Source organism: Aplysia californica, unplaced genomic scaffold (assembly GCF_000002075.1).
Source record: "Aplysia californica isolate F4 #8 unplaced genomic scaffold, AplCal3.0 scaffold00289, whole genome shotgun sequence".
NCBI classification, from domain to species: domain Eukaryota; kingdom Metazoa; phylum Mollusca; class Gastropoda; order Aplysiida; family Aplysiidae; genus Aplysia; species Aplysia californica.
The window spans coordinates 427,619-446,741 of record NW_004797559.1 but is presented as its reverse complement, the minus strand read 5'-3'; the positions used below and the strand labels follow the sequence as shown (position 1 = coordinate 446,741).

Genomic DNA, 19,123 nt, shown 5'->3' with positions numbered 1-19,123 from the left:
TATTAATGGCAAGCAGAGCTCATCACCCAACATCTCGAGGAAGATTTTTCTCCTGTGTTTCTTGCGGATATTCCACTGGGGATTTTGAGCAGTGAAGCAGATGTAAGCAGCAATAGCTGCAACATCCAACAGATTGAAGAAGAAGGTCAGAGGCCATCTCACGGTCTGCCTCTTTAACATGTATGCATGGACCATCTGGTCCAGAGAGTCCACACCACCCTTTGTTTTGTTGTAAAAGTCGTTGATTTCTGCTTTTCTGGTCTCCCCGTCGATGCTGCCATCATGGTGCATACTTGACAGGAGAGAACTGCCTTTCCTATTATAGTAAAAATGCCTTGGGGTCTGAGAGGCCCCCTTTAGGATTCAGGGGGGTAGTCCTAGGAAAATATTCATCACTGTCTTCCAAATTATCCAAATAACTTCATAGACCGTATTCATGCTTATCAGAGGGTGTTTGAAGAATACCTGGGAGGAAAATAACATCGAACCTAAAGTTTTGTCGAAAATGCCTGAAATATACATGTTGGGGTCTGCGAGGCCCCCATCCAGAAAACTAGGGTTAAATGAGGATGGTATTGTAAGGTGGCTGCCGAGTCCTTGGAATCCTGGAGACCCCAGGAATGCGTGCGAATTTGAATAAAATCGCCAGTGTCCAGTAGTGCCCATGGGATTTGATTAAAAGACTCAGGAAAGTCGCTGTTTTCTCAAAACATTGAAAGCCATATTGAAAAGCTCAGTAAGTTCATTTATTTGGGGGGCGTGATTGTAGTATTCATTGGCCTACTCCGTTTCGAGAGTAGGTTTCTGGAAAGTAAGTGGCAATAACAGAAGTCTGCACAATCTCGATCAGGGAAATCAACATCTAATTTTGCTTTTGTTACCGCCTCATTGTGACACATTTTATATTTTCTCTTATTCTTTAATGAATGTTGCTCTTTTCATATTTTCAGGCGAACACAATACTGAGTGCACATACAAGTGAAGGGCAAGACACTTGCAAACCTCCATCTTTACGCCTGCCTGCCATAAGCGTGCCCCGCCCACCCAGAATAAAAACTCCAGTTAGAATGCCCAGGCCCTTACCAGTCATTGAGATTCCAAGTCATGTTACTCTGCCACCTCGTATGAAAGAGGTACAACTCTTTTCACATTACATTCACCATCAAATAATTATTCCTTTCACATACATACATATATATTTTTGTATGGTCGAATAATCATTCTGACAGCTTGATTACTACCTAGTGTAACGTATGTAATTTTCAGTAAAAGAATCATTGATTCAAAAAGACTGAATAAATAGATGAATGCGAAAAGAGAACAAAGCAAGAAATTAAAGACTGTTCACTTTTATCTAACTTTCTTATATATCGAGAGGGACCAGGCCACAAACAGAATATAATTGTTTATTATACATGTATTTTGATTCAAAACATCCAGTAAATAATCTACCGCAAGGCTGCGGCAGCAGGAAGGTGCAGTGGAAGAAATTGATTCTAAACTTGAAATATAAGTAAAAATGATGCTCTGGCGTTGTGATATTTGACAATTGAGGAGAATTAGAGTACCGTCCTGGTGATTGTATTGCTGAGATTGATATTCTCAGATACCAGGTTCTGTCATTGGTGTGATGATAAATTGAAATATAGTGCTAATTGAAAAAAATGCCTTTTTCAAACCTCGAAAAGCACTAAATTTTTATTTCTTCGGGTACCCCTTTTTCGATTATATGTAAAATATCTGGTCTTTTGAACCTTCTTGCTTTTCCTTATGAAATAGGTCATGTTATAAAACAGCGTACTCTTAAAACTGCATCACAGCACATTCCACATGTTATGTTAGTAGGCCTACAGACTTCAAACAACTTCAGAATGAACCGAGACAACAACGATCTTGACCGGCACACGGTGTCACTTTTCACCCAATTCTGTTACTTTTAGTTAGCGTGACTCAGCAGCTTTTCGCAGCTCCTGGGCTCGGGGTCACGGGGTTAATGAGCCCTGAAGTGACTTTGCTGGTGTCGGTTAAGAAATTCGCATTTTTTTCTGCGTTTTAATCTATATAACTTCTTCCGCATTCCAAATAGCAAACAATTGCACTAATGTACTAAAAGCTCAATGTCTTGAGATTTATTCTGCTTTAGTATGGTTAATTCCTGTGCCTTACTTTTTGTTCTAGACACCTGTTTGTAGACAGGCCTGCCTAATATCTACCGATTTTTCCGGTAGATACCGATTTTGGGCCTGTTCTACCGCCATACCGATAAGGTGTCAAAACTACCGAATTTGCGATGGGTGGCGAGAAAAAAAACAAACAAAAAAACCAACCCATATCATTCTGCTTTGTTTTTGCGGAAATCCGTATATTCCGAAAGTCCTGTACTTGCCACGGATCATAATATCAACTTAATGCGTTAGAGAGAGAGAGAGAGAGAGAGAGAGAGAGAGAGAGAGAGGGAGGGAGGGAGGGAGGGAGGCTGGCTCTTGCCCCCGTAACTTGTTAGATATTTACGGCAACTCTCGGCAAGAAGTTGTATTAGAAACTGCCTGATTGCGCATTTCATACACTCGACCATTGTCTATCTGTGCCGATCGGTCGTCAAAAGTTTTTCAAGTGCATATCGGCTAAAATCTGTCTACTCACGATAGATAATCTTCCTCCTTCCTTTCATTCATTCTTTCTTTCTGTCTATCTTCAGGTTTTTGCTGCGGCTGGAAAATCTGTGCATTTGATTCATTTATCTAGAAAACAGAACTGTGAATCTTACTTTACTTTTACTTTTTCATCCTCTGTTGCCGTTAAGCGTCGAGGGGAGATGCAGTTTTCTATGAGTGAATTGTGAGTGTAGACAGAAAATCGGTATCGAAGCAAAACATTCTAAATTCGGTCTTGGTCTAGGGAATTGGTGAGTACCAAAGGAGCATTCAACGCAGGGGGACTGCGGGAATTATTACCTGGGAATCTGAAAAGAATAATTGCTGAGACTCGAGGAAATTCACAAAGCCCTCGAAACCAAATCTGAAAAGGGTACTGAGTTCATATTTGACCGGTCGAGTTTGTGAAATGACGCTCGGCTTTCCCCAGTCCGAGAGTATGTTTCACGCGAATAAGCGGCTATGGCGGAAGGCGAAAGCATTGGTGTAATACTGAGACTCCATCGGAAAAATCAAAATCTACTTTCGCTTTCGTTACCGCTCTGTGTCCGGTGATAGTTTGTCAACGTTAGATTACAGTTAATAAAAATTTGTAACATGCATTTTGTGTATAAAAAACATAGTGTCGCCATACAAATTAAATCGATATTCTCACTGATGTCACTAAAATGACAAAAGAGGAAGAAAAAGAAAACAAGCGTCCTCCGATTTCTAGATTGTCGGGCCCGTCATCGTGACCGGTCAGTGAACCTATGTGAGTTCACAGCGTGTAAGTACGGGATGAGAAGGGACCAAGAAGCATCTTATCACCCGTACTTTTTAAAATCAAAATCAGTTCCATCGCAAAAACCCTTCAAAACAATAATGAAGGCTCACTTTACGTTGAAGACTTCCTGATCTGCTCTAAATCAAAGTAAAAAAAAAGATCACATTGAAAGTCAGCTTCAGCTTCAACTTCATAAATTGGAAAATTGAGCAAGCGGGCACAGGTTTAAATTTTCTACAGCAAAGACGAATTGTGTTCATTTTTACCTGTATGTGTGTGCGACAAACAGACCTATCTTTGTATTTTGGGAAAAAATTCCTGTTAAAAAACAATCTCGTTTCCAGGGCGTAATCTTCGACAACAAACTTTCTTTCCTACCACACTTGAAAGTCTTGGTCAGAGTGCTTTTCAACGCCTTAAACATATTATCCAATCCCGAATGGGGAGGTGATACTGATATACTTCTTCAACTCTACCGCTCCCTTGTCCGTTCCAGGATGGACTATGCCAGTCCTGTTTACGAATCAGCGAGGAAGTCCTACCGTAGAATGTTAGACCCCGTTCAGAACCAAGGCCTTCGCCTTGCCGTGGGCGCTTTCCGTACTTCACCTGTAGACAGTTTGCAGGCAGAAGCTTACGAACCATCTTTAGAACTTAGAAGGAAAAAAAACTCTCTTTGCAGTAGGCTGTGAAACATAGCTCTGTACCTCAAAACCCAGGCCACAGATGTGCCTTTGGCCTTATCCAAAGATCTAAAAACAACCCTTTCCTCCTTAGGTAATCCCTTTCGGAATAAAAATCCCAAACGATCTCCTAGACGTTGATTTGTCTAAAGGCATAATGGAACCCTTTGCCGTTTCAAGCGTACCTCCATGGCGTTTTACCAAATCAAACATAGAGATACAAGTCTTGAAAAACACAACAAAATGTCTACGGACAAAACTACATACCTATACTCATACAACCAGCTAATAAACAGATACCCTCTGAAGCAGAGAAACGTTTTACCGACGGATCCAAAAATGACACTTCAGTAGGAGCTGATGCCCTTGCACAGCCACACAACTTAAGCTTAAGAAAACTCTACCCAGAAGCCTCAATCTACACTGCTGATGCTACAGCTCTTGAAATGGTCCTAAATATTATAGATAAATCTACAAAGTCTATTATACTTTCCTAATCCTTTCAGACTCTCTCTCTCTTGTCTGAATTCTGTAGAGCGCTCTGAACCTCCGACAACAGAATTTTAAAACTTCCAATTAAACTTCATTTTTTTTACATCAATCTGGAAAAACTGTTACAATAGCTTGGCTTCCAAGCCATGTAGGCTTTGATGGCAAAGAAGCCAGTACCTGAAAGCAAACATAGTAAAATCCCTTTCTCTGACATGAAACCCAAATTTGGAACCAACAAATACACAACAAACTCCATTACATTCAATCGAAACTTATGCCCAGGAAACCAGTGTCTCTCTTACGAAGAGAGAATGTTGTTTACACAAGATTAAGAATAGGACAAACGCACGTCACCCACAAACATTTACTTGAAGGAGAGGAAGCTCCTTTTTTCGCGGCGGAATGTGTCGACTTCGACGATATACGTATTAAATACTTGAGATGTAATGATGTCAAAACTCTTTTTGACATCGTTAGTCCGAGAAAAATTTTGAGTTTTATAAAAGAATTTGGATTGTTTGATAGGGTATAAAAATGTACAGTTGTCGTTGTCGGTGTACATACACTGAAATTCATATTGTAAATACCAATGTAAATAAGAGTCTTTACCATTTTTACAAAGATTTTCATAAATGTCTGTAATTTTTTTTAATGTGATGATGATAAGACCGTTTGCAGTTGCGAGCGCAGTAAAAAATAAAACATAACATGATAGATTTTTTGCAGTAAAACCTGTTGGCACTTACATGACCAAAATTGAGTCGATAATGCCGTAAAACACCTACTCAATCAATCAATCAAACCAGGAGAGCCCAGCTCTGATAGTGATATAATTCAGTGGGCCTATTATCTTCAATGCCCACAGCCACCAGCACCATCCAGGTTCCTGCAGAGTACTCACTCAGGAACAGCAGTTCAAAGACCTTTCACAAGAATGTTCTCCACACCTCAAAGTCAGTGTGTAGCAGGTCTCCCAATGTCAAAACCAGTTTCACTAGTAAGTAATGAGGTGAAAATTTTATTGAAATTTTTTTTTAATGGCTTATTTCATGATTCATAGCATGCTACAGGTTTTTGTAGTTTGTGAAATTTTTAGACTTAAATATCAGACCAGGGCTTGTTTTCAACAAGCGAGTACAGTACACTGGAACTCAGATTCAACGAACTCATATTCAATGAAAACTCGGATTCAACGCAAGGAGTTGGATTCCCCATTTTTACCTTTCATATTAATCAATAAAAAGATTCACTGAACACATAGAGTAGGTTGACCCCCTCGTGGCCACTGCTGTGGTGTGGCCAGTTCTCATAACTCGCATTCCAGTTGCTGTAAGGCTTTGAATAAACCACAGTAGCTTCCTTTGGTTCTGCCAGTGCGTTCATTTTCGTTTCCGGTCTTTCCCGCTGTTCCAACGCCCGTGATGCGAGCTTGAACCTTTCAACAAAGAAAATATCCATTCGTGAAATTCCAGGTGAGTTTTTGATGAACTCTTAATACAACCTAAATATATTATTATTTTTTCGACCAAACGTGGTATCTGTGTTTTAAAATGCATGTTTTAAAGCCTAACATTGGTCAAATATCACTCAAACTATACCTATCGGAGAAACGTGTTTGGCTGTCGCCAGGGCAGGGTAAATTTTCATGTAGGTCCACACGCGGTCGAATTGGCTGCACAGAGGACAGACTTTACAGACAAGGTCCTGGCCACGGCCAGTGTCCAAAATGATAGATAACCCTGGTCAAATGAAGGCTAAGGTCTTGAAATAGAATCTAGACCCTGTTCTGGTTCTACGTAGGCTGTTTTACAAAGCTTTTTGTCAACTTAATAAACATATATCTAGATTTACTGGTAACAAAACAATACGATTTTTAAAGCATAGCCGGCACCGACCTCAGTGGCCGAGTGGTAACACACCTGCCTCTGGAACGGAGGGTCGTGGGTTTGATTCTCAGACTAGTCATACTAAAGACTTTAAAAATTAGCAACCGCTGTCTCGCCTGGTGTCGACATTGTGGGACTAGTGCTAGGAATGGTTGGCTCGGTGTCAGTATACTGTAGGTGGTTGGGATAATAAGTTCTGTTACACTTCATATCCTGGTGTAGCAGCACGTTAACTTTCCTTAGTAGCACCATCAGTGAAATTTGTACCGCCGGGGTTGTATTCTTCACATTTTAGAATACTTCTACTACGGAGGTCTCTTTGAAAATTTCAGTACTTTTCAAAAAATCATTTTGACTGACTGCTATACAAAGCGTACAGATCGGATTAACGGGTAAATTTCCTCTTTGAAAGTGGTGGCAAAGAGTTCCCCACGTCGTATGGATACGATAGTAAACACAACGTACGGATAGGGTTAAAGAGACGTTAAACGCCAACGCAAAAATTTCAAGCGTGGCATCTATTAAAATTAATGTGTGTCCCCAGATTTCAAAATGAATGGGAAACCGAAGTGGACAAAAGAAGCTCTTGACAATGCTCTACAAGCAGTCAGTGAAGGGATGGGGAAACGCAGAGCCGCCAATGTGCTTCTTTATTACTCAAGGCTGGAAGAGGGTTTCGATGTTGAAGACCCGATCTACACACGGTTGAGACATAATCATAATATTGTCCTACCTTCACAGCCACAGGAACCCGAAGGGGGCCAAGTCAGTCTGAGACCGAAAGATCCCCTCGATCTTCCTACTTTGCAACACGTGAGTGGTGGCGGCAAGAGAAAAAAATCGCTGGAAAAGCTTCCATCACTCATCTGTGGGCAAGAATTTATTGACTTTCTAATCAACAGGGAGAGAATGCAGAAGTAAGAGGAGGAGATAAAGATCAGTAGGAAGCAGAGATGGAAATGGGAAAAGTGGAGAGAGCCAGAATGGAAGAAGAGAAAAGGAAGACGAGAGTGGAAAGAGAAAAACAGCGAGAGGAACGAAAGAAGCAGGTACAAGTGGAGAAAGAAAATAGAAAGAAGATGCAAGAAGAGAGGAAACTAGCCAAAGAGAAGGAGTAGGAGAAAAAAGAAGAAGCAAAAGCTAGAAGCAAAAGAAAAGAAGCCGAAAGGTAAAGAAAGAAAATACAAGAAGAGGTTGAGCCATTCCGACTTTAATACTTAGTGCAGATTTCAGTGAAGGTGAAATGGTACTGTTTGATGGTGATGTCCTGCAGTTGGAAGATTTCATGGAAGAAGAAAGTTTTATTGACGAATCCATGTTTACTCTAGTGGGGCTTGTGGGATGATATGAGACTCCACAAAGACGACACATGGACAGTGAAACACTTGGACGTGATGAAGGCTCTAGAGTCGGACCACAGACGGAGAGAAAAAAAAACAGTGCTGCTGCTGCTGACAATGGAGACATAGGAAACAAACGACAAGTGGTTGAAGCAGATGAAACAGAAAGAGAACACATGTGTAAGAGTGATGGAGATGGAAACAAAAAAACAGTGGTTGGAGTAGAAAGAATATTCTATGTCTGAGATGGGGGTTCACGTGGTCAGCGTGGCAGTGGAGATCGTACCTTGTGGAAGATGTTCTTTGTGGTCACAGAGATCGAGACCAGAGACGTGTGACTTGTCCGTTCTGCTCGGATCAAGAGTAGACATAGATCTAGATCTACTATCTTTAAAATTGCACCTTTTGCATACGTTGTCATTGATTTCCATTTTGTTTAAATGCTCTGATCAAAAGTAGATCTAGATGAATCTCATTTAAGTTGAAAGTACCATTCTTTAATTCTGAAGGTCACTTTTTGCATTGATTTCCATTTCGTTTGCATGCTCTGATCTAGGGTCTATTGAATTTCATTTAAGTTGAATATATTATCTTTCGAATTGCACCTTATGCGTTTGTTGTTGATTTCCTTCATTGTTTGTCATATTTTCAAGTGTTTGGAGCTTGTATAAGGCCTGGCGGCATAACGGGCATTGGTTCGGCCGCACCTAGGTCAGGTGGCGGCATCTGTGGCTAATTGTCGGCTGCGCTCAGGGCAACTGGCCACAAAGTGGTACGCCAAAGTTGTGCAGACAACACCCACTGCACTCTGTAATTGAAGTCTTTAAATTCCTGGCCAGGTCAGGGCCCTTCTTGAGGCTATTTTCTCCACGAAAATCGAGTTGGGAACCTCTTCGCGCAGAAGCAATGCTAGCGGGGGTTGTTCTCTCGTGGCCGCAAGTGGTCAAATTTCTCTACACTGATGTGGCTTCACTCATTTTTAAAATCTGTCACAACGAACTTTATCTATTCCTGGAAATCATCCATGGCACACGCATCGTGAACAATTATTCGCTAAGCCTATTGATTATTATCTTATGCGACCAGTCTTCGGCCCTCTTCCACTTTTCATACCAAAACACATGTTATCACACACACATGCGACTTATGACTCTCTCTATATATATATATGTGTGTGTGTGTGTGTGTGTGTGTGTGTGTGTGTGTGTGTGTGTGTGTGTCTGACGGGGAGGGAGGGATTGGGGGCAGGGGAATTTAGGTCAAGATACAAACGTGTGACAGTTTTTCCCCCAGCTACTGCTCAAGGTTGCAATGATAAGCTAGTCTTGACATAGATCTATGTAATGAATTCCGTGCTGGACTGTAGAATATAACTTTGCTTTGCTAGGCTCTGCAAAGCAACATAACTTTTTCGGCAAAGAGCACATTTAGATGATACCTGACACAAGCATGCTTTTAAACGAATTGGCCTTTTTGTAAAATGTGTGTTTGGTAGAGTTCAGTGTATGTCCCTGGAATTGTCCAGCATTTCTTTGGCATGACGTCAATGAAACGGAAATGTCTCTCATTTTAAACCAAAATACTTTCGATTGAGAAAGTTGAATACATTATACATTACTCGCTCGGTGTCTGTCCTTATCTCCCATAAAACCCTCATGTTTGCTATATAACGAACTCTCGGATTCAACGAAATTGAAGGTCAGGCCCGACGACTTCGTTGATTCCGAATTCCACTGTTTGTGGTTTGAAGTAAGAGTATGGCATCACTGTAGCAATAAAAACAACAGTCAAACACGGGTAGCTCGAATTCGTCGGGGATTGGAAATAGTGTTCGAGATTTACGTAATTTGTCACGTCCGTGAAAGCCCCAAATACAGTGGAACTCGGGATTCAACGAGCTCGGATTAATTAAGAACTCGGATTCAACGAAAGGAGATGGATGCCTCGTTTTTTAAGATCAATAAGAATAACCTGGATTCAATGAACATTTAAATGAGCACGCTCGGATTCATCGAGGTTGCTTCCAGGGTGAAGAGCCCCCGCAGACGTGGCTTCACTCATTTTTCTCCCGCAACGAACTTCATCTATTCCCGGAAACCATCCATTGCACCTGCATCGTGAACCATTATTCACTTAGCCGATTGCTTCTACCAGCATTGTTGGCACGTGTCTACTCTAGCGTGGTCGGAGTCGGATGGGCGGTCTGTAGTCAGTTCCCGCCGATTACATCGAGTCTGTTTTTCTGCCCCCCCCCCCAACCCATTCAACGCCCTTGTATTTCTTAACCGCGGTCAGGGTATCCTTCACAAAACAGTCACGTTTTATCACATTATCGACCAATGACCCCCACCCTCCCAAGGGACGTCACTAGAATATCAAGGAATTGAGAAGACTGCGTTCCTTCCTCCGTTTGCACAGGTTCATGTAAACGCACTCTCCGTATAAACACACACTAAGGAGACCTCCCGAGCACCGTGTGTTTAGACGAAGACTACTGTATATCCCTTGAATTTATTACTGGATCCTTTATAACAAAAATCCTGCTATAACGGACATTTTTCACCAGTCCCCTCCCTCTCGTTATTACAGGATTCCAACGTATTGACTTCAAGGAGTTCCCAAACACTCGGACCACGCAACACTCGTATCTCAAATAAATCCACTTCATATTCTCAACTAAAGACCCGGCTTTTAAACCTTTCTGGCGGCGGGTAGGTGTTTCTTTGTTATTGTTACAGCCAAAACGTGGTCCTATTCTCACCTCGAGAGGATAGAGGAAGAGGGGACGGGAAAGGAGGATTGCGGAGTAATGCTGACCGCACAACATGACTGGCTCACCATGTGTGCAATCATGCTGTGGTACGCGGGCGGTGCGGATGGCAAGAGGCGTAACTTTCTGTAAGCCAGTGAAATGAGTGGAAAGGAACGACGTAGGAGTGCTTTCACACCATCAACACGTTCATCAAAGGAGCTGACCCCGTTATTTGTTTTAATGTTCTTTTTTACCTCCCTAGATTTTCTATCTATTATTTTGTATAGTGGAACTCGGATTCAACGAGGTCGCCGAGCCTGACAGTGACATAAAATCTCGTTGAATCCGAGTGTTCGTAATAGCAAACCCGAGTTTTTGAGTAGATAGTTACAGGCACTGAGCAAGTAATGTATAAAGAGAAGTAACAAGTGGTGCCTGAAATGCCTGCATATTATAAGCTGTGCAAAAAAGAAAAAGACCGATTCGTTCAAATTAACTTCAAATGCATGCCTGTGTCATCTCGATTGTTTGCCAAAAAGTTGTGTCGCAGTGAAGAGCCTAGCATTCGACAACTTTTTATTCCATAGACCAGCGCACAATTCATTACGTAGATCTACGTCAAGACTAGCTTATCATTGTAATAATGATCAGTTGTCGGGAGGGGTTGGGGTGGGGGGGGGGGGGGGGGCTGTGGGGCGTTTGTACCTGCGACATTCCACGCTCTTACAGATGCCCCCCCCCTCCCCGACACGCACACATAGTCACACGTGTGCAGAGCCTAAGCGTGCGTTGACAAAGACCGTGCATTCAAGTAGGTTCACAAAGGGGGAAAGGGATGCAACGATCTTATAATATACATGTGTGTACATATATATATATATATATATATATATATATATATATAATATGAATATTGCAATTCATCTCCTTTCGTTGAATCCGTGTTTCACTGTAATTGGTTCACTCTGGTGCTATATACTCACGATATTATTGTCATTGCCTTGGATCACCTAGGCTTGTCTGTTCTCTCCCGCTGAATGTGGGGGTCGATCCCCAACATTTGGTGACCTTGAATGTGACCTTGTCCAGAACTTTGTGCTGCATTCTACTCTCTGCATATGCTGCAGCTCTGACTTGACTCCCTTTCACTTCCTCTGTCATCTATTTTCTCCAGATCCTTATTCTTTGCACATACTACGTCTGCTTGATCCTTGTCCATCAACACACCTTTACCTTTGCTCGCTGACCTTGTCCTCTGTCACCACTTCCCATTTCATTTTCATGGCCCACACTGCCATCGTCACTTGTTACCACAGGTTGGTGACACTCACAGTCAGGAAGAATCTCAAGTACACTCCTTCAGTGAATTTAAACTATTGTTTGATCTCCTGAGTCCTTTTACTGGTAATATCTGTTTACGTCATCATGTAGATCTAATCTGGTATAGTGTGCTTCAAAACTGCTCCATGCATTTTAAAGTTGGAATCTGTGTATCTGCTTTACGTGAAGTATGTGATTATTTAAATAGAAAGAGGTTCTTGTATTATTTTATCTTGTTATTCAGGCTCAAGGATCATCAGCATTAAGTGCTCAAGTTCAAGAGAAGTCTGCTGTAATGGAACACATGACACCATCAGGTACCCTGGTTAACTCTTCAAGCCTCTGCAAGACCCAAGCACTTTAGTTCTCTTGTTTTACAGCTAGATTTACACCACCACACATTGAAATTGAAACATGCTGGTGAGCTACAGGGTTAAGGTAGCGCGTACTTTTACCTGAATGTGTGCCTGTAAAGTTAAGAATAAGTACATTTTGTGTGGAAGTGGAAGAAGTAAATATGTGTTATGTCATTTGAAACAAAAACGGGTACAGTGTTGAACTAGATTTTAATTTTGTAATGCTGGGACCTAGTAAGGCAGCAGAAATTGATTGCCCCAACATAAAAATGGGCGTTATAGAAATGACTGCAATTCAGTACATGTCACATTTTAAAATATTTTTTTACTGTTAACAAACATGTTCATAGGTGGTGAAACTTTGTGCATGACCTCCCACAAGTCCAAAGCACACGAGGTCAATATCAACATTTTATTTATTGTCTTTGAAGGGATCAGCTATCAAATTGTAACCCACTGCTCCTATATATAATATATAATATATGGTTAATGTAGGCACTTCTGTGAAATTTTCAAACTTCTCCAAGTCCAACGGCCTTGGAATTGAGGGTAAAGGAAAGAGCTTGGCTTGCTGATCACAGAACTTAAAATTTTTTGTGATATCCTTGTTAGTTCGGGAGCAGTGACCTTTTTTTAAAATCTGTTTTCTCCCTGTTTTTACCCAGTTTTGCACAGTCAAATCTATAAATAAACAATATAATCCAAAAACATAGTAAATAAGATTTTGTTTAACGTTTAATTGCATCAGAAGCGTGATGTCAAGAGTCTATTGCCTAATACCCAAAATAGAAACGGGCACTCAAAGTAATGGTCCCATTTTTCAGAAATATTACTTCACTGATTTTGTTTTAAAGAATTATTTATCATGGTTTAGGGAAAATCGATTAAAAAGAAAAGCAGTTAAGTTACATGCATCAGATTTGAAGAATATTTCACGAGTATGGTATAAAGCTGAAGATTGATGAAAGAAGTAGATAATTATATCTACTGTATACTTATGATTATTGAAGAGTAAAAGTAGGCCTACTGACTTTGTTGCAGCTAGCATCGTTCTTCATAGTCATTCCATATGGAAAAGAGTAATACGTCCATTGAGTCGTGGAAGGGTGAGGGTGATGGATGACAGATAAATAAGATGACAGGTGTACATATCGATGGTGCGCAATGCTAACCGTGCTTGGCATTTTTCGCAAATTTTTCATGAGAGAGAAGACACTAACTTATTTCGAAATGCGTTTCAGCCATTACACAGATAGCATTCCCTTATCTTGTGCTTCCCCTACACACATAGCCAAACTTCGGATCCCTCCACGAATTACATTGCCCAATACACCGTGTGCGAAATATGGGAGGGGCAAGGCACTGCCTTCCCTGCACGCTTTGACGTCACCATAGGCTCGGAAGCAAGCGATACCGAAACTTCCACATTTAGTATTAGAAGTGGCAGTGACTATATTTACAGCGTATTTTACGCACAGTACCTGTAACGGTAATAACAGTGATTGTGATACTGGAGTTACAGTCTTTTTTCGTGATGATGCCTTCCATTGAAATCTCAATCCGGCTCATTTTTACTTTTTTTGCATTCTCATTTCACCCCCTGATTGTTGTTGTTGCCCATATTTTTTGTGGTGGATTTTTTTATTTTATCTCTTTTAATGCGAGCGGGGACAATACTGCTGTCCCAGGAGTTTTATCTTTTATCAAAATTGGGAATTAGGTTGCCGCCAGAGCTAAAGATCAGGCTATTCTGTCATTCAGAAGACTGAAAGTCGAGAGATTGGGGCGTTTCCATGCAGCTAGACAAGACATTTAAAAAAACTTAAAATCATTACAGGTGTTTAACTTTTGAATGACTGTTTCCTTTTTTAAATTTGTTAGCTCATTGTATACTCTAAACTACTTTGATAAGCTGATGAAGTTGTCAGTAAATAGTAATTGTGAACAAATAATGTCATTGCCTGGAAAAAAAGTAGAAAGGGGGTTCTTGAATACGCCCCCAGTTCATAAAATACGTCACCACTTTGAGAAGCTGATCATGAACGCGACCCCCCCCCCCCCACACACACACACACACTTCCCGTCAGTATCGATATGGCTAAATGAGTCTCGTCACAGAAATCGAGTTTTCCCTGCTATTGTAACTTCTCTGCATTCTCACGCATTGTGTGACGTAAGCCTTGTCCAGACATTCTCTCTACTCCAAACCATGGCATAGACTGAGCAGCCCCCCCCCTTCCCTTACACGCACACCCCGACACACACATAAGTCCAAACCACCCCCCACATATTAATTCGTCCTAGAAGCGATCGTGAAGACACACATACACACCCACCCACACACACATATACCCATTGTTTTAAAAAAAATGAAGCTTACCTTATTGTTATGATGTCACTGGGCTAAGACAGATTGTTGTAGTTGTGTGTGTGTGTGTGTGTGTGTGTGTGTGTGTGTGTGTGTGTGTGTGTGTGTGTGTGTGTACACTTGAATGAAGTTTTGGGCGGGTTATCATTCACTGATGTCTTGTGTATTGTGTACACCTGCGTTGTGGGTGTGGCGATCAGACAAACAATCAACAAGTTTGTAATGCTTTTGAATCTATAGCTTGTTCACTTTCGTCTGTCAGCATTAAAAAATTCAAGCTCATTTATTAATATACCAATGCGCAGGACAACACTTTAGGTGCGCGTCACCAAACATTTCCCTTTTCATTTGGAAACTCAGTGACCACCAGCAAATAACACGTTATAATCAATGCAGTTGAGACTGGCCAGTGTGCTCAACAGAGAAATAGAAACATACTGAAACAACACTGGGGCGGTCTGAAAGACGAATTTGCGCTGAAGGAATTTACCGCTGAACAGTTCGTCAAGAGAATGGATGTTAAATTGCTCTTAAAATTGTTTTATCTCAGCTCTCACCGATTTTTATCCCATTTTAATCATTGATTTGATTGATAAATATCCAACATAAAATGATTATACTATAAAACCCTCTATGCAGTCCTATTCCTATCTCCTTATAGTGAGCAGGGATAACTATAACCTTGTCTACTTCAAAAGAACACACACACACACGCAGGCAATGCTCTGAGAAGTGAATGATCATTTTTCCAGTTTCAGTACCCTACTTCTGCCATTTTAAACTATTGGATTACAAAAGGGGGGCGAGTTAAGGATCAGACTTTCCACAGGTAGGACTGACTGTGACGTAATGGGAGGCGAACTGCAATGCGCCCGAAAAAAGTTCTTTTCTTTTACCTCTGTTGTCTTAATCTCAGACTCCAAAGAGTGAATTTGGGTTTTAGGTAAATAGCCTACTTCATTAAATACAAGGTAGGCCTACGTACTGTAGGTCATTTAAGAAAGAGCTTGTCACCAAGGCTTTCCTGGATTCCTACTCCACTACATTGTATTAATAATTTTGCGAACTCGTAAGGCTCCGGTCACCCTGCAAGCAAAACGGGCAGAGTAGGCAGAGCAATGGAAATTAATACAAAGCCAAAGAGGTGGCTGGCGGTGGGACTCGAGGCGGGTCAAGCGCAAAGATGGCGGTTTATTTATTACCGATGATGTCTGCACGCACGTTGTTAAGTGTCAATAAAAGAAATAGATAAAAATCAAAGAGAGGGGGGAGGGGAACAAGGGGGGAGGGAGGGAGAGAGAGAGAGAGAAGAAGAAGAAGAATGTTTACAAAATATATTATTCAGGAGGTGGGCTTCCGACTCTATTTGCCAGGGACAACCCGGGTTGAAAGGGTACAAGGGAGAGATATAAAGAAAAAGAGAAAGAATGAAAGACAGACAGAAAGGAAGTGAGAAAGAGAGAGACAGAAACAGAGAGAGAGGGAGGAGGGGGGGGGGGAGCGAGAGAAAGAGAGAGATGAATGAGTGTTCACAAAGAAGGGAATGTTTATGAGAACAATGAATAGGTATAGATCTTGAGTGCGTGCTCGTGTCCTGCGTTCAAACGTGAGTAAAATTTCAAGCTTTGCGAGCTAAAATGAATAAACCCGATTTAATGACACTCGAAAAAGCTGGAAATTTACTCACTGCATGACATTCAGTGACAATAACAATAACAAGAAAGGAAAAAAAATGTACGTGACAGCTTGGAAAAGGTAGACAAAAAGCAAAGCAATCTTTTGTAGAGACTTGACAGAACGTCGGGTTGTGAACTTAACTTAGCACAGACAAATTAAAGTTTATTTATAAGCGCCTTATACAGACTTCAACATAAGTTAAGGACCACTTGCTAACAACCCTCTCGCAGCAGACGTAGGCGAAAAAGCAAAACATTGGAAATTTCAAAGATAGTTAAAGTTAATGGAATCATTTCTTAACAAATCAATTCACAAACTTTGGCAATATGTCTGTAGGAACAACAGTACCCTTCAAAAGAAAAATCCAGGAATTAGTGTCCATTACAGTCCGTTCAAAAACGGGTGTACCACGCCGAGCAATGCAATCCAGGCAGCGGCGCCTCAGGGTGTTGGTGGTGGTTGCAATGAAGGCCCGAGGAAGGTTTGCCCACTCCTGCTGCGGGATCTGAGGCAGCTCTTGTCGGTTAGCTGGTGGTGGCTGGTGCTGCTGGACTCTCCGGCCTAGTTCTCCCCACACAATGTCAATGGGTGAAGTCGGGACTGTTGGCTGGCCATGGCATTTTTGTGATCCTTACTTGCCTGATGAACGCGTTTACTGCACTGAAAGATGTGGGGTGGCGTTGTCGTCCTGGAGTATTGCATGTTGACCAATGTGCTGGAGACACGCTGTGACTGTGACGAGTGGCTGCAGAATCTCTTGCAGGTACCGTTGGCCATTCAGAATACCATCAACAAAATAAAGGGGGGTTCTATTGTGTGTGCTAATCCGACCCCGTACCATTATGGAACTACAGCTGAAAGGAGATACTTCCTGCACATTTCTGTCCATTAACTGTTCTCGTGGACGCTGCCACACACGCACACGTGTCCATGGTTCATGGGCTCTGCACCAAGCAAGACGACTTGACTGGCATTCTGCCTGACACGAATGTTGGCAGCATGCAGAAGACGCCGAATGGTCTGGGAGCTCAACGCCGTGTTGGTAGCAGCAAGCAGACAATACCTGATGCTGTTGGCTGTCGTTGTCCTCTGTCGCAGGGCCTGCATGCGTTCATATGGGTCCTCTCTCTGGGTTGTCTTTTTGGGTCGACCTGCACGTGGGCTTTTTTGGACGGATCCAGTGGCTTGATGGCGCTGCCTCAGGCGGACAATGACAGAGTGACATTGCAAGCCTTCTGGCAACCTCTCGGGCTCTATCTCCATCCTGCAGCCATGCCTTAGCCCTGGCACGATCAAAGTCTCTAAGCTTTCGTCTTGGTAGCATGTTGATGCGACACTGGATTTTGCGCACACGGTGGCTTATATTGCCTCCTAAGTGAGCACAGTTCGAGACCATAGTCAGTTTATCAGTGCACCAACAATTTTAACTGAGGAATGTCCGTGGTATTGCACACAAGTCGATACAAAATGCAAATTTGGCTAAAGTTCTCCGAGGATTTCTGTGCTGCACGGTTTTGTTCCTTTTGCAGTACACACTGTCAACCCATTAACACTTTCAGAGCAAACTGTTTTGAAACATTCCTTGCTGTCTTTTTGCGGATTTTAAAAAAATCAGGGGTGTCTGTCAAGGTGGTCCTTAACTTATGTTGAAGTCTGTAGCCTACTTATATACTGTACACACACACACACACACACACACACACACACACACACACACACACACACACACACATATATATATATATATATATATATATATATATATATATATATATATACATGTATATTTATATATATATATATATTTATATATATTTATATATATATATAAATGTATATTTATATATATATATATATATATTTATATATATTTATATATATATATAAAAAAAAAAAATATATATATAAATATCCTGTTGGCATTAATAAAACAACATTTGTTTAACTGGACTACTTTTGCATGCAGTGTTGTGTAACTAGGCCCAAGTCGCTACACTATGAATTTAATTTGCACTCTGAACTCTTATTCCACACAAGACGTTACATGATTAATGATCTCTTCTCAGTTATTTAACTGCATAATTTTTATACCTGCCAATCCCATCGTTCGCCCTAACATTCCCTTCGCCAACTCTTTCCATCTCTCTCTCTCTCTCTCTCTCTCTCTCCCTCTCTCTCTATCTCTATCTCTCTATCTCTAACTCTCTCTCTCCAACTGTCTCTCTCAGTCCCTTCCTGTCTGTCTGTTTGTCTGTCTGTCTCTCTCTCTCTCTCTCCTTCTCTCTCTCTCTCTCTCTCTCTCTCTCTCTCTCTCTCTTTCCTTCCTCCCCCCTCTCTCTCTCTCTCCAACTGCATCTGCCTCTGTCTGTCTCTGTCCTCTGTCTGTCTGTATGTGTACGTGTTTTTAGTTACGTGTTTAAAACTCTCTGTATATTGCTGAACCAAGATGTTATCTTGGATTTGCTTTTAAAGGGGCTGAGGATTCTATGATTATTATATTCCTATTTCCCTTTCACCGCAACAGGATAAAGCATGAAAGAAAATTAATAAGAAATTTAAAAAAGAAATTAGATGACTCTCCCTCATATTGTATGTCTGATCCTTCTTTCACTATACCCTCTTTTTATTCCCTTATCCAGTGGAAGAATTTGCAGTCAGTTGATCAGGTGTGACCTTTCCTTTCTTGCTATTTCTGTTGACTTTCCTCATGGACCAGGACAAATAACGCCAATCATTTCCTATCTATAGGCTACTGAAACTATACATATATATATATATATGCCTATATGAAAATATAACGCCTCACGACGTTGCATTGCACTGCCCGCT

The 19,123-nt window shown here is 41.4% G+C and overlaps 1 protein-coding gene across 1 annotated transcript in view; it reads left to right on the top strand.

Moving 5' to 3' along the window:
• LOC101857955 overlaps positions 1-19,123 on the top strand; it is a 57,132-nt gene that overhangs the window by 33,073 nt on the left and 4,936 nt on the right. The window contains exons 6-8 of the mRNA XM_005101576.3: positions 951-1,133; positions 5,461-5,592; positions 12,138-12,210. Coding sequence (XP_005101633.2) covers positions 951-1,133; positions 5,461-5,592; positions 12,138-12,210 — 388 coding nt within the window. The remainder of the gene's footprint in view (positions 1-950; positions 1,134-5,460; positions 5,593-12,137; positions 12,211-19,123) is intronic.